This window comes from Equus asinus, chromosome 2, assembly GCF_041296235.1.
Source record: "Equus asinus isolate D_3611 breed Donkey chromosome 2, EquAss-T2T_v2, whole genome shotgun sequence".
Taxonomy (NCBI): Eukaryota; Metazoa; Chordata; class Mammalia; order Perissodactyla; family Equidae; genus Equus; species Equus asinus.
In genome coordinates this window covers 154,751,075-154,764,829 of record NC_091791.1, presented here as the reverse complement: position 1 = coordinate 154,764,829, position 13,755 = coordinate 154,751,075, and the positions used below count along the sequence as shown (strand labels likewise).

Below are 13,755 nucleotides of genomic sequence, written 5' to 3'. Positions count from 1 at the left end.
TCCATTCTCAAAGCTCCAGTCTTCTCCCTCCAGTCAAGAACCTTGGCTCATCCCCTTCCCACAAAAGGCCCTCGCAGCTCAGGTTTTCTGCAGCGTCCATCTCTTTTCCTTGCCCCACCTGGCTTTCCTCTCTTTTTTTTCCATCCTCTGCTCCTCTTGCCTCATTGCTTATGACTGTTTGCCTTCAGCTCTCCTTTGTCTTTCCTTTCCTCTTGGAGCTCATTTGCTGTGAGGAATCTCCCCTTTACTCTAGGTCTGCCCCTGGCTGTCAGGATGTCACCTGGGGGGAAGGAAATGAATGTTTATTGGGCCTTGCAGGTGCATGATCTGATACAGTTCTTCAGTCACCCTCCCAGGTCGCTGTCATGATTATGCCCATTGCACAGATGAGAAAACTGAGGTGTAGAGTTAGAGTTAAATTACAGGCCCAAGACCACATTGTTGGCAAGTGCCAAGAGCCAGAGCCATGTCGTGCTTATTCACCAGACTCAACCAGAGGTTGTGGAGCCATTCCAACTCAACCCTCCCCAGTTCCATCAGGGAGATTCTTCAGAACTCTGTCTCCGCAGGGCCCAAGCCCCGGGTCCTATCCCTTCCTCCTTCTCACAGGGGCTCTCACATCTTATCATCAGCCACTGCATCCTGTTTCCCCGGGTGAAGCCCCCAAATGAGTTCTCAAGGCCACCATCAAGTCATCATTTTCTTCCTCTCTCCTCCAGCAGCCTCAGGCCTGTTCTATGGGGAACCCACTCTGGCCTGCGGGAAAGACCCGGAGCAGGCAGTTCCTCGTAGGGACTCCAGAGAGAGGTGGCTGAGGCCCCGCGGAGCGCCGCCTGCCAGCGGGAATCCCGGCGCTAACCGCTGGCGCCCCTCGAGGGGAGGGGCGAGGGCGGAGGTAGTTCTGCGGCGGCATCTGTCCCAGGCGGGCGGGAAGCTGCTGCATTAAATTGTAAAATCGATTTATTGACCGGCAGGTGCGAGCAGCGGCAGATGGAGAGTAGCGCTGCCGGGGCGCATCTGCGGGGAGCGGCGACATCGATTCTGGCCCCCCTCCGAAACCCCTCGGTCCTGGTCCTTTCTCGTCGGCTCGCTCTCAACTGCAGGGCCAAGGTCCGCGAAACGGCGGCGCCTGGGCGGCTAGGGTAGCTCAGCTCCCTCCCCTACCCCCTCCTGGCCTCAGGGTCCGGGCTGCGCCCCCACGGCTGGCAGCCCCTGCCAGCCCCACTGCCCCAGTTGGCACGCGGCGGGCCGGGCTGACGCGTGGCAGCGCCCTGCGGCAGATGAGGCACGCGCCGGCCTCATTTCAATGTGAATGGCTCGAATGGAGCAGCCATGTGGCAGCAACAGTTTGCAAATCTCCCCGCCTTCTGTGCAGCTCCCCGGCCGCTGCTCCCTGCACTTGGCCCCTTCTCCGCAGCGACCACAGCGGCGCCCCTCAAGGCTTAAGCGCCCCGCCCAAGCTAGAACAGCTCGCCCGCCCCCGGCCTGCCTTCACCTGCCGTGGCGGGCGCCGTGGCCTGACCCCGCCGCGCTCTTACCTGCGTGCAATTGGCCTCGCGGAGAACGCTGGCCCGGGGATGGGAAAAACGGCGCTGGAGGCCTCCGAGCCGCGCTGCTGGCCCCGGGGACGGCGCGCAGGCTGCCCGGTGGAGGAGGGCTCCGGGGCTCTCCGCGGGCCCCTGTCAACCCCAGTCACCTGGGGTCAGCTTGGAGGCACGGCGGCGGGAAGACAACTTTGGCGCTTCCCAGCCCCAGGTGCGGGTTCTGCCCGCTGGGGGGCTGTGTGCAGCGGCCGAGCGGAAAGGACAGCAGAAGCAGAGGGCCCCTGGGGCAGAGGCTGCAGGCCTTGCGTGCGTGAAGCCAGGCCTCGCCCCTGCCCCGGCTCCGGACGCTGGGCAGTGTTTAGGGGGCCGGTCTCAGTGAGGATGCGTGGACCCTCACAGGGCCCATAGTCAGTCGGGGAGAGCCCAGGGGGGTCAGGCCTTGCAACACGCCTCCTCTCCAGGGTGTCGCCTAGCGTCTGCGCAGGGGCAGGGGCAGCAGACGCCCACAGTGGGTCCACAGTGGGTCCAAGCCCACTGTGATTTGTGGCCTTCCATCGCTTCACGGCATCCCGCTCCTGGGAGCCCCTGGGACACGTGTTGGGTTCTTCTGTCTGAAAGTCGTGAGTGGGAGAAAAAGAGAGGCGCCCCAGCTGTGGTGCCTTGCATTTCGGTTCCCTGCCCACAAGCGTGGCCCTCTCCTGCTCCGCAAATGTGGGCAAAGTTGGACCCCAGCAGACTGGAGACCTAGTGGGTACTCGGGGTGGAGGCTGGCGGCTAGGTCCTAGCCGGGTATTGAACTTCTGGGACTCTCTGGGGTCACAAACAGGTGCTTCACAAGTGCCTTTTGTTAGTGAGGAGAACTTAACCCTTTCCTCCGGTCAGAGGATTTCTAGGTCTCTGGGATCCCTTGCATTTCCTGTCTCTGAGGATAATGATAATACTTTTGTTCGGTGCTTGACTGTCTGCAAAGTGCTTTGGGGCACATTAGTCCGGATGTGTACGACGGGTAGAGAGTGTTTCAGAGCTACCAGAATTGAGCGTGATGCCTCCCTGGGATTGGATGTCTCCCTTGAGGGTCAGGCAAGTGCCAGCGCCAGAAAAGGAGCCAGTTTTTATGAACTCCCAGGCCAGGATTTGGGCGTGGAAGCGGACAGAACTAGGTAGGGCTGGATGCCAGCTCAGAGGAGGGCGAGGGGCACTCTTTGGCACCCTACGCAGGTCTAGGGCTCCATAGAGTATGGGCGGAGAGGATGGGGGACCCACTTGTCAGGATCGCTGGGAGGCAAGCCCCGGGCTCCCCCTCCCTCGGGCCTGGGGACTCAGCCTGCCCATAACCTACATTAACTCTGGAGCGCAGCCTGGGCCCATCTGCCGGCCCCCGCCCCACCTCGGTTCCCCACGCCAACCCGCTCGCGCCAGATGGTGGCTGGGAGGGGTGGCCGTGCGTGGGGGACCCCGGAGCCCGTCTCCTCACCTCGCCCCTCCCCCAACCCACGCTCCCAACCTCTTGTTTCTCATCCTTCCCCCCAATCCTTCGCCAACACCCCCAAGTCAAAAAAATCAGACCATGCTCGGCCTAGGCAGCTGTTGGGTTCCGTGCCGCGCCCCCCTCCCGGCCTCCCCCGGGCCCGCGCCGCGTCCCTGCTCCCCCCGCGCCGATCTTATCGCCCGACGACAGCCATCGCCATGCAGGCGGGCTGACAGCTGAAGCCACAGGGCCCCCGCTGCCCTCAGCGTCGCAGAGAGCGAGCTCCCCAGCACCCCCGAGACTGGGAGAAGCCGGCCCTCCCCGGTCTAAGGCCTCCGGGGATCGCGCTGTGTTCCGAGAAAGCAGCTGCACTGCCGCCGCTCGAAGTGGGGCCACCCTGGGGAGCCGCGAAGGCGAGACGGGTGAAGCCGCCTGAAACTCAAAAGAGCCCGCGCCCTTCCAGTTCCAACCTACGTCTCGCCCTATGAGGAGAGGACCCGGGTCTGCCCGGCCTCAACCCCTCACCTGACTCTACAGTGGCTTGAGCCAACTGTGGAAGCAGGAGAGTTCCTCCCTGCCCCAACGGAGCGACAGGACGCGCGGGCAGGGGCTTGGGACTGCTGGGGTGGGGGGAGACCGCGGGCTCTGGAGCTGAAGCTGAACCCAGGTGAGGGGAGGTGCTGGAGGCGGGGCCAGACCCTCATTACCATACAGCTGAGGACGCGCCCCTTTCTCCTACCTCGGGGACCACGCCCCCCACCTCCCGACCACGCGTCTAGCGGCTGGCACGCGCCAAGCCCAGGCGGGGGGCAGAAGGGAGAAGGCACGCGCTGGACACGCCCCCCGCAACTAGGGAGGGAGACACCCACCAGGTGGAGGGAGGGAGCCCCGGAGTCTTAGACGCTTGGCCCCTTGCCTTGCCCCGAGTGGCCACAGAGAGGTTAATGCGTCTGCTGGCTTCCCTGCTGCGCCGGAGACTATGGTGGGTGGGCGCTCACAGGTTGGGGGCCGACTAGGCGAGGATTCCCGAAGCTCCGGGAAGGAAGAGATCGGAGTCCTTTGCTGTTGGTTTCGCTTTCTGGACTTAAGTTCTTTTTTACCTGCTCCGGGGCTGCAGGTAAATAGCGTGGCTACGGACGCACCGCCCACGGGGACTCCCCAGTGTCTCCGCCCCCACGACCATCCGGGAACCACTTGCTCACCTCCCGCCCCATTCCCCCCGGCCCTCCCCCTATCCTCCCACTGCGAGGGTCTCGGCCTGTAACCCCGTGATTGCGAAGAACTGGTCACCTCCGCACGCTCAGAGCTGGGGGACCAGGGACTGAGAGCTGCATGGAGGGGCGGGGACCTGTGCCTGACTGGCCGGCGGGGAGGGGGGATGGCGAGGGAGGAGGCCCCCTCCGGGCGGCGCTGGGGCTGTAGCAGCTAGAGGCCCGGAGGGGTGGGGAGAGTGACCATGAGTCTGAGTGACAGGCAGCGAGGAGAGGAGCCAATATATATAAGGAAGGCTCCGGAGCGCACAGGTTTCAGTAGCGGCGCTGAGCGCAGGCTGGGAACACGAGGCTAAGAGCCGCAGCTCAAGCCGCCTCAGCGCAGTGTACCCGGGCACTAGCCCGCTTGCAGCCCGAGGATTAGCCCGAGGACACGTCCTCTGCGCGGCCACCGCCCAGCCGCCCTCACCTGGATTACCTACCGAGGCAGTTGCAGCGGAGCTAGCGAGGAGCGAGGCAGGAGGAAAGCCTTGAGCGGAGCCTAGCTTTTCAGGTCCCCCTCCGGCGGGTGGACGCGCGGGAAAGCGGCGTCCTGAACGGAGCCAGCTCCAGGGCGGGCGAGTGGACAGAGCGACGCCCCAGGGGATGGCAGCGGCGTCCCGTAGCGCCTCTGGCTGGGCGCTACTACTGCTGGTGGCACTTTGGCAGCAGGTAACGACCCGCGCCCTCGCTGCCCCCTCCCGTCGCGCCCTGGGCCTGAGCCCCGGGCATCTACCAAGCTGACCGCTCCCCTCCCTCCTTCCCTCGGTCCCTGTGCAATAGCGCGCGGCCGGCTCGGGAGTCTTCCAGCTGCAGCTGCAGGAGTTTGCCAACGAGCGAGGCGTTCTGGCCAGCGGGCGGCCGTGCGAACCCGGCTGCCGGACCTTCTTCCGCGTCTGCCTTAAGCACTTCCAGGCGGTTGTCTCGCCCGGGCCCTGCACCTTCGGCAGCGTCTCCACGCCTGTGTTGGGCACCAACTCCTTCGCGGTCGGGGATGACAGTAGCGGCGGGGGACGCAACCCTCTCCAACTGCCCTTCAATTTCACCTGGCCGGTGAGCACAGCCTGGGCGCACTGGGAGGTCACGAAAGCCAAGAGAAGGGAGTTCCCTGGGACCAAAGCCCTCTCCCCAGATTTCCTAGGTCCCCTCAAAAAAATGGGGCGCTCTCTTTTGATCCTTTCTTTTTGCTGGGACTTCATCCTCGAAAAGGCTCTCACCATTCTTCCTCTTCCCAGTTGTACGCCCCCTCTTCTCCTAGCTCTTGGGATACGATTTTCATCACCTACCCCTCCGGCGCGTCCCCCACCTCCGAATGACTCTCGCGTACATTCCTCATTCCTCAACCCTCCTCCTACCCCGGGTTCTCCTCTCGCCTTCCCTGCTAGCGCGCGATGCTGCGCACAGACCCGTTATGTTGACCCCGGCGCAGTAACTGTATCCTGCAATTAGACTAATTAAACCGGCTGCCGCGAGGCACCCCCACCTCCCCCCCTGCTCATCTCGCTCGCTCTCTGTCTTCCCCCGCCCCCTCCTTTCTCTTCCCAGGGTACCTTCTCGCTCATCATCGAAGCTTGGCACGCGCCTGGAGATGACCTGAGGCCAGGTGAGTAGCTCGCTCCGTCGCCACAGGGGGGCGCCACGGCACAGCCCCGAAAGAGTTAAGCTGTCATAGGCGGGGGAAGCGCGGGGTGGGGGGTGGGGGGCAGGACGCTAAGCTGGGCCAGGAGCTGCGCCCCGCGCTGGACGCTCGGATTCCGCCCGCTGCCTGGACTCTGAGCACAATTGCGTTTCCTGCGGGTTATTTTTGGCGTGGGAACGCGGGGAGCGCGGCGGTGAGAAAGGCCGAGGCTGCCAGCGCCGCTGACGGGCCCCTTCCTGTATTTTACACCTTTCGCGAATTCCGCTCCTTTGGAAAGGGAATAATGGCTTTGGGATGTTGTTCTGACACAGAGGAAAAGGATATTTCAGCAGCACAACAATTCTCACTTTGAAAAGGAAAAAGAAAAGCATTACCCATCTCTGAGGGCAGAACCCCTGAATGGGCACCTAAGGACCCCTTGCTCCCAGGGTCCTCCCTGGCTTGGAGAGCTTTTCTTTTTCTTTTCTTTTCTTTTCTTTTTTTTTCCTTTTTTTCCATTTTGACCTCTTTTCCTCTTTCCCCTGCCTATCTGCCTCCAGAACACTGGAATATCTTCACATCCTTCTATTGTCCCCTTTTTGAATGGTATCAGGCCCCTTGCACATGCACACTCACAGGGCAGCTAAGCAGTGGGACCTTTGGGTTCCTTTGGCCTGTGCTTGCTGGCAGGTGGGGGTCATCTGGACAACTGGTTTGATCCAGTAGTTGCTGGCACTCTCGGGGACTGGCTGCCCTTCCTTGACCTGGCCCTCTGCCCCTTCAGAGGCCTTGACACCAGACGCGCTCATCAGCAAGATCGCCATCCAGGGCTCCCTAGCTGTGGGTCAGAACTGGTTACTGGATGAGCAGACCAGCCTCCTCACAAGGCTGCGCTACTCTTACCGGGTCATCTGCAGTGACAACTACTATGGGGACAGCTGCTCACGCCTGTGCAAGAAGCGCAATGACCACTTCGGCCACTACGTGTGCCAGCCAGATGGCAGCCTGTCCTGCCTGCCCGGCTGGACTGGGGAGTACTGCGAACAGCGTAAGCAGCCAAGCTCCCACCTGCCTGGAGGGGGGTCCCCTGAGCAAACACAGTGGCGTCTTCTTGGCCACAGCCTGCCTCTCTTGCAGAGCTGGTCCGGGCTGCCCACTAGCTGGACCTCAGGAACAGCTGGGGATGCTTAGGATGGGCTTGAACTCTGACCTTGTCTCTTCTTAGTGCTCCTCCCCATCATACCAAACCCCCAAGGACCCCATTATTGCATCCATCCAGCCTGGATTCTCCTTCCCTGTGCCACTGTTTCCCTTTAAGACACCCACGACTCCTTTGGGAGGCCAGGAGTGGGAAGTGAGCCCAAGAGAGCTGGGGCACCCCCAAGGCCAGGAGAGGGTGAGTAGGGTTTCAGAGTGCTTGGCATCCCAATCTCACCCAGCCCTGTTTTCTTTCCTTAGCTGTCTGTCTGTCTGGCTGTCATGAGCAGAATGGGTACTGCAGCAAGCCAGCGGAGTGCATGTGAGTAGAGGACAGGAAGTGGTGAGAGGGGAGCCATCCCCTGGCTAGGCCCTCACCTCACCCTCAGCCTCCCTTTTTCCCCACAGCTGCCGCCCAGGCTGGCAGGGCCGCCTATGCAACGAATGCATCCCCCACAATGGCTGTCGCCATGGCACCTGCAACACCCCCTGGCAATGTACCTGTGACGAGGGCTGGGGAGGGCTATTCTGTGACCAAGGTGAGTCAGGGCAAAGAGAGGATGCAGAGGGGATGGGAGAGATGGGCTGGGAGGCAGACTTGTCACCTGGACCCTTCTTACCTGGTGATCGCTGCATTGGCTTTCCCATTATCCTTCAAGGGGCTTGAAACTTTTAAGGATCTTTACAACTGGCCTAGAACGAGATGGTGGATCCTTCTTCCTCAGGTGCTGGGGAGATAGGGTGGCTGTAGAAGCCAAGAGGGTGATAAGTTGGCAGCTTGGAGGTTGCACCCATAAATTCCAGCAAGGCCAAAGAGAGAGGGATGCCGGGCTCAGTTCCTCTTTCTACCTCGTAGTTACCTATTAACCCCCTAAGTGTTTGCTTACCTGCCAGGGCTGTTTGAGCAGCTCTCCCCTAAACAGCTGTCTGGTTGGGTGTGCCCACCGGCTGCAGGTGAGCGGGGCCTCTGGGCGGAGTGACATCTAACCGACTTCTCTTGGTGTGGGCAGAAACAGCCTCCCTTGTTCTTCCCTGGTTGCACTTGCCAGGCAGCTGCCAGAGCCCACGGTGTCTCTTCCTGGTGTTTGTTGAGGCTGGTCCCTCTTCTGGCTGCACGGGGGTCTGCCAGCCCCAACCGTGGGGGAGGGAGCCTTTTCTCTTTCATCCTGGTAGCCAGCTGCAGTGTGTGCCTGCCATTTTCAGGGTCAAATGGGGTGGTTGCTGCCATGGAGACTCCAGCACAGGCCTGGGTTGGGTGGGCATGGGGCTTGCCAGGATAGAAAGAACTTGCCTAGAAGACTCGCTGGCAACAAGGGGCTTGGAATTCAGCCTCTGTATTCCATGTGTGTGTGGGTGTGTGCGCGTGCGTGCACGTGTGTGTATCTGTGTGACTTTCTCTCGCCACCTCCCAAACACACACACGCACACCTGGTTCCTGTCCATTTTCTTTCCCCTCCCCACGTTTGCTCCCAGGTGACACAGTCATATACTCATGCAAACACAGCCCTCATGGTCCCTATATTTGCTCTGTCTGGTTCTCCCTCTCTGTCCTTCCCAAATAAGAAAACAAATACTTATATTTAAAAATACCCTCATAATACATTCTCCTTTAAAAAATGCCTGGTCACTACGTATGGTGGCTTTTGCCTCCCCTCTGCCATTTCCACCTGTTAAAATTATATCCCTCCTTCTCGGCTTATGCCAGCTGTGCCTCTCCCATGAAGCCTTTACTGACTTTTACTTTGACACGTGGCCTTGCTATCCACTCCTCTTCCTTACCTTCCTTCTACCCTGGCGGCCAGAGTTTGTGAGCTTACCTGTCAGGCAGTTGTCCAACTGTGTTTTTTCAACTTTGATCAATGGCGCTGGTCAGTTGTGGTTCAAGGTGCTTCAATATACATGATTTCATTGGCAGAGGAGGAAGGATATTTGGGCCCAGAAGACTTTGAAGTGAACTTGCACTACAAGGAGCCTGGAGGGGGGACCATTCTCTAGCTCTGCTCAGCTGGTTGGTTCCTGTCTCTGCAGATCTCAACTACTGCACCCACCATTCCCCGTGCAAGAACGGGGCGACGTGCTCCAATAGTGGGCAGAGGAGCTACACCTGCACCTGTCGCCCAGGCTACACTGGCGTGGACTGTGAGCTGGAGCTCAGTGAGTGTGACAGCAATCCCTGCCGCAATGGAGGCAGCTGTAAGGTGAGGCCCAGGCCAGCGCAGGAAGGCAGAGGTCAGACCAGGTGGCATCCAGGCTTCCCCACTGCAGGTGGCCAGTGGATGAGCAGCCAGGGACAGGTGGGGGGGCCTAACCCCCAGCCATGTGTCCCTGTCCCCCAAGGTCTGACTTTAGCCCCTTTCTGGTCTCTCTCCAGGACCAGGAGGATGGCTACCACTGCCTGTGTCCCCCAGGCTACTATGGCCTGCACTGTGAACACAGCACCTTGAGCTGTGCTGACTCTCCCTGCTTCAATGGGGGCTCCTGCCAGGAACGCAACCAGGGGGCCAGCTATGCCTGCGAATGCCCTCCCAACTTCACTGGCTCCAACTGTGAGAAGAAAGTGGACAGGTGTACCAGCAACCCGTGTGCCAATGGTGCGTCCTGTTGCTTTGCTAAACTGATGGACCAACCCTGGGTCCAAGAGAGCCTTCTGATGAGGGAAGGTCAGGGGCCTTGTCTGCCACTCTGGGCAAGCTGAGATGGGTCCCCGTCTGCTCTGTATGGTGAAGAGCTTGCGTGATCAGCTGAGCTGCTTTGGAAGAGGGGTAGCAGGTCGAGGCCTGAGGAGGAGTCCTGTGCCCCCTGCGTGGCTTCCATTCCTATTCCCATGTCAGAGGCCTGAGCTGGCTGGGGTGGCCTCTGACCCTCTCCAGGAAGTCCTGGACTAGAGAGAGGGACGTTGGAGGCCTCTTGTCTCTCCTCTGAGGAGGCTGGTACGGTTAGGGCCCTGCTCCTAAAGGCCTCAGTTTGCCCCATGGCCTTGCCCCATGGAGCCTGGCATGGCACAAGGCATCTAGAATGTTCAGCATCTTTTGGGCACAAAGCAAGCTGGTTATCTTTGTCTCCTTGGGCTCCTGGTGACCCTCTGTGAGGCAAGCGGACAGCACTGTGCAAGAGAGAAGCCTCGGGAGTGGGGAGGGGTTGGAAGGGCTGCGATGGAGTCTGCTCTCTAGCTAATGGCTTAGTTAGCTCCCTGGAGCCACAGGTTTCTTCATCACTGAGTGGGAAATATCCCTGTCTTCTGTCTTTCATCTGGCTGTGGGGATGAAATGAAACAGTGATCATTACGTTTATTTGAACATTTACTATATACCAGGCATGTGCTCCTGCCTTCACGCCCCATCCTACCTAACCCCCAGAGGTCTCCTATGGAGGGGATAGCATGAACTCCAATTTAACAAATGAGGAAACTGAGGCTCAGAGATAAGCTAGAGCAACAGGTGCCAGATCCCCAGCTAGAGAGAGGCAGCTGAGAGTCAAACCCAAGCACATCTGTCCCATTCTACTGTCAAGCTCTGTAAGATGCTAGTCATTTTTATACATGAGCCCACTGAGGCACAGAGGACCAGGGTCACACTGAGCTCCAGGTCTCCTGTCTCTTCGCACAGTACTCTTTGTAGTAGGGTCTGTAAGTGCTGGCTGTTCATGGAGGCAGAAGGACCCAAGCTTGTTCCTGGGATCGGGCACTCACCTGCACCAGGGGGGTTCCCGCCTGATTGCTGACTTGTGCCCGCGTGTACCCACAGGGGGCCAGTGCCTGAGCCGAGGTCCAACCCGAATGTGCCGCTGCCGTCCTGGATTCACAGGCACCCACTGTGAACGCCACATCAGTGACTGTGCCTGCAGCCCTTGTGCCCATGGTGGCACTTGCCATGACCTAGAGAACGGGCTGGTGTGCACCTGCCCTCCTGGCTTCTCTGGCCGGCGCTGCGAGGTGCGGACAGCCAGCGACGTCTGTGCCTCTGGACCCTGCTTCAACGGGGCCACCTGCTACACTGGCCTCTCCACGGACAGCTTTGTCTGCAACTGTCCCTATGGCTTTGTGGGCAGCCGCTGCGAGTTCCCTGTGAGCATGCCGCCCAGCTTCCCCTGGGTGGCTGTCTCCCTGGGCGTGGGGCTGGTCGTGGTGCTGGTGTTGCTGGGCATGGTGGCAGTGGCTGTGCGGCAGCTGCGGCTTCGGCGGCCCGATGATGACAGCAGGGAGGCCATGAACAACCTGTCGGACTTCCAGAAAGACAACCTGATCCCCACGGCCCAGCTCAAGAACACAAACCAGAAGAAGGAGCTGGAAGTGGACTGTGGCTTGGACAAGTCCAACTGTGGCAAACAGCAGAACCACACATTGGACTATAATCTGGCCCCAGGGCCCTTGGGGCGGGGGACCATACTGGGAAAATACTCCCACGGTGACAAGAGCTTAGGGGAGAAGGCGCCACTGCGGTTACACAGGTGAGCAGCACTTGGAAGCCCAGGACCTCGCCACTGACCCCTGCATGGTTCTGCCTGGGCCTCCCCGGGATAGGCGGGAGGCTGGCACCAGCCCTTGACTGCTTTTAAGCAAACAAGGGGTTTTGATACCGGCAGGAGGATCCTCCAATAAGATTTCTGCCAGGGGTCCTTTGTCCCTCCCTCCCATTCATTCACTCACAAATGTCAAGTGTCCACACTGTGTCTCTTGGGACTTCCATCTTTCTACAGCATGGCTTGCCTCTAGTGGCAATGCTGGCTTTTTCCAGGCCTGAGACCCCTTGATGAGGTTGGGGGTCCTGTGGCTCTCTTAGGGGCCTTCTCCTAACTACCCCCCAGGCTAGAATTGGCATCCCCAGTCCCTGTGTTTCTCCCAGAGCCACCTCTGCCAGTGCCCTTTGGCTCGCCAGGGTCCAGGTTAGCATCCCCATCCTCTCCGCAGCCCTCTCCCCAGCCCTCCCTCACCAGCCCGTCTTGTGTTCCCTCAGTGAAAAGCCAGAGTGTCGGATATCAGCGATATGCTCCCCCAGGGACTCCATGTACCAGTCTGTGTGTTTGATATCAGAGGAGAGAAATGAATGTGTCATTGCCACAGAGGTGAGTGCTGGGCTTGCCTGTCCTTCCAGCATGTCCCCTCCTACCTTTTGGGGATGAGAAAGTGGCCTGGTTACTCCTGACCCCAGGGGCCGCTCCTGAAGGGTGGGTCAGAGCCCCTCCTTGGCAGGCCAGGTTCAGTGGCTCTCGGGTCCCTGCTGGCCTCGTTGCCACAGAGGGTGTGAAACAGGAGCCGTGGCGGTGAGCCGGGCCTGATCTCTTCCTGCTCTGTTAGTGTTGGGCTGGGCAGCCGTGGCACCTGGCCAGCTTCCAGGTGCTGCTTCCCAGCTGCTGGTGGCTGAGGGTGGTTGCTCTGTGCCCCTCCTGCCCCTTCTCATTGGCTTCCTCCATTGGCCCACCTCATGAGCACAGGCTGCCAGGCATGTGCATGTGCTGGGGCAGAAGACCCGGGAGGGCTGCCCACCTTCCCTTCACCCCGCCTGCCCCATTGCTTCTCCTAGGGAGGCCCAGGGAGGCCATGGAGGGAGTGCTTTTACCCCGAGGTGACCCACTTCCCTGCTCTCCACATGTTCCCCAGGTATAAGGCAGAGCCTCCCCAGGACATCCCAGCTTTGCCCCAGCAGCTGGACCTTCCTTCTGCATTGTTTACATTGCATCCTGGATGGGACGTTTTTAATATGCAACGTGCTGCTCTCAGGAGGAAGAGGGAATGGCATGAACTGGACAGACTGTGAACTTGCCAAGAGATGCAGTACCCTTCCACACCTTTGGGTGTCTGTCTGGCATCAGATTGGCAGCCATGCCAGCAAGGGGAACGGAGGAGAGGAGAGGTGCCACTTGGACCTGCCCTGCCAGCAGTGGCCTTCAGAGGGCTCCTTTGGGGCTCTGGCCTGTTTTCCAGAGGGAGTGGCAGTGACCCTGTGGGGCCTGGAGCTGCTGTGGTCTCCACTGGCATCTGTTTCCAAAAGTGCCTTTGGCCCGGGCTCCATGGCGACAGCTGGGTCCAAATCAGAGAGGAGAGAGGAGGCCAGTAAGGGCAGGGCCATCCATCCGTGGGCCGGGAAACCATCAGGTGTGGCTCTTGGCAGGAGTTGCCCTGCAGGTGAGGTGAGTGCCCGAAGCAGAGGAACACTTTCCGCCCTGTGCCTCCAGCTACCGCATGTGGGCCTTGCTCATAACACCACCCCAGCCTCTCCCTGGCCCAGGCCCTCTGGGCGAGGATGTTGGTAAGCCTTACCTGGCTTCTGTAGCCTCTGGCCTTGGGTGCCTATGGGCTCCTATGAGCAGACAGGTGGAGGGTCTGTCCCTTCTGTCAGCCAGGAGCGCCAGGCCTACCTGGGGAGCTCAGGGCAGTGATGCTGGAAATTCCAGCGAGGGAGAAATTGGGTGCTGTCGCCACCTAGACCCTTTCCTCCCTCAAGCCCGTCCCTGCGGCCTCAAGCCTGGGCTCTGCCCACGCCCACTACCGCCCTCAGACCACCCTTGAAGCCGATCTTCAGAAATCAATAATATGAGTTTTTATTTTGTTTGTTTTTTGTAGTTTATTTTGGAGTCTAGTATTTCGATAATTTAAGAATCAGAAGCACTGACCTTTCTACATTTTATAACATTATTTTGTATATAATGTGTATTTATAATATGGAACAGATGTGTACAGGA

At 59.8% G+C, this 13,755-nt stretch overlaps 1 protein-coding gene across 1 annotated transcript; it reads left to right on the top strand.

Moving 5' to 3' along the window:
- Positions 1-4,466: 4,466 nt before the first annotated feature.
- On the top strand, positions 4,467-13,755 carry DLL4 (delta like canonical Notch ligand 4). Its single transcript, XM_014857369.3, has 11 exons — positions 4,467-4,934; positions 5,046-5,315; positions 5,808-5,865; positions 6,665-6,928; positions 7,339-7,399; positions 7,486-7,616; positions 9,106-9,275; positions 9,449-9,668; positions 10,821-11,523; positions 12,030-12,138; positions 12,674-13,755. Exons 1-11 carry the CDS (start codon positions 4,869-4,871, stop codon positions 12,677-12,679), a joined length of 2,058 nt encoding a protein of 685 aa, XP_014712855.2. The 5' UTR covers positions 4,467-4,868; the 3' UTR covers positions 12,680-13,755.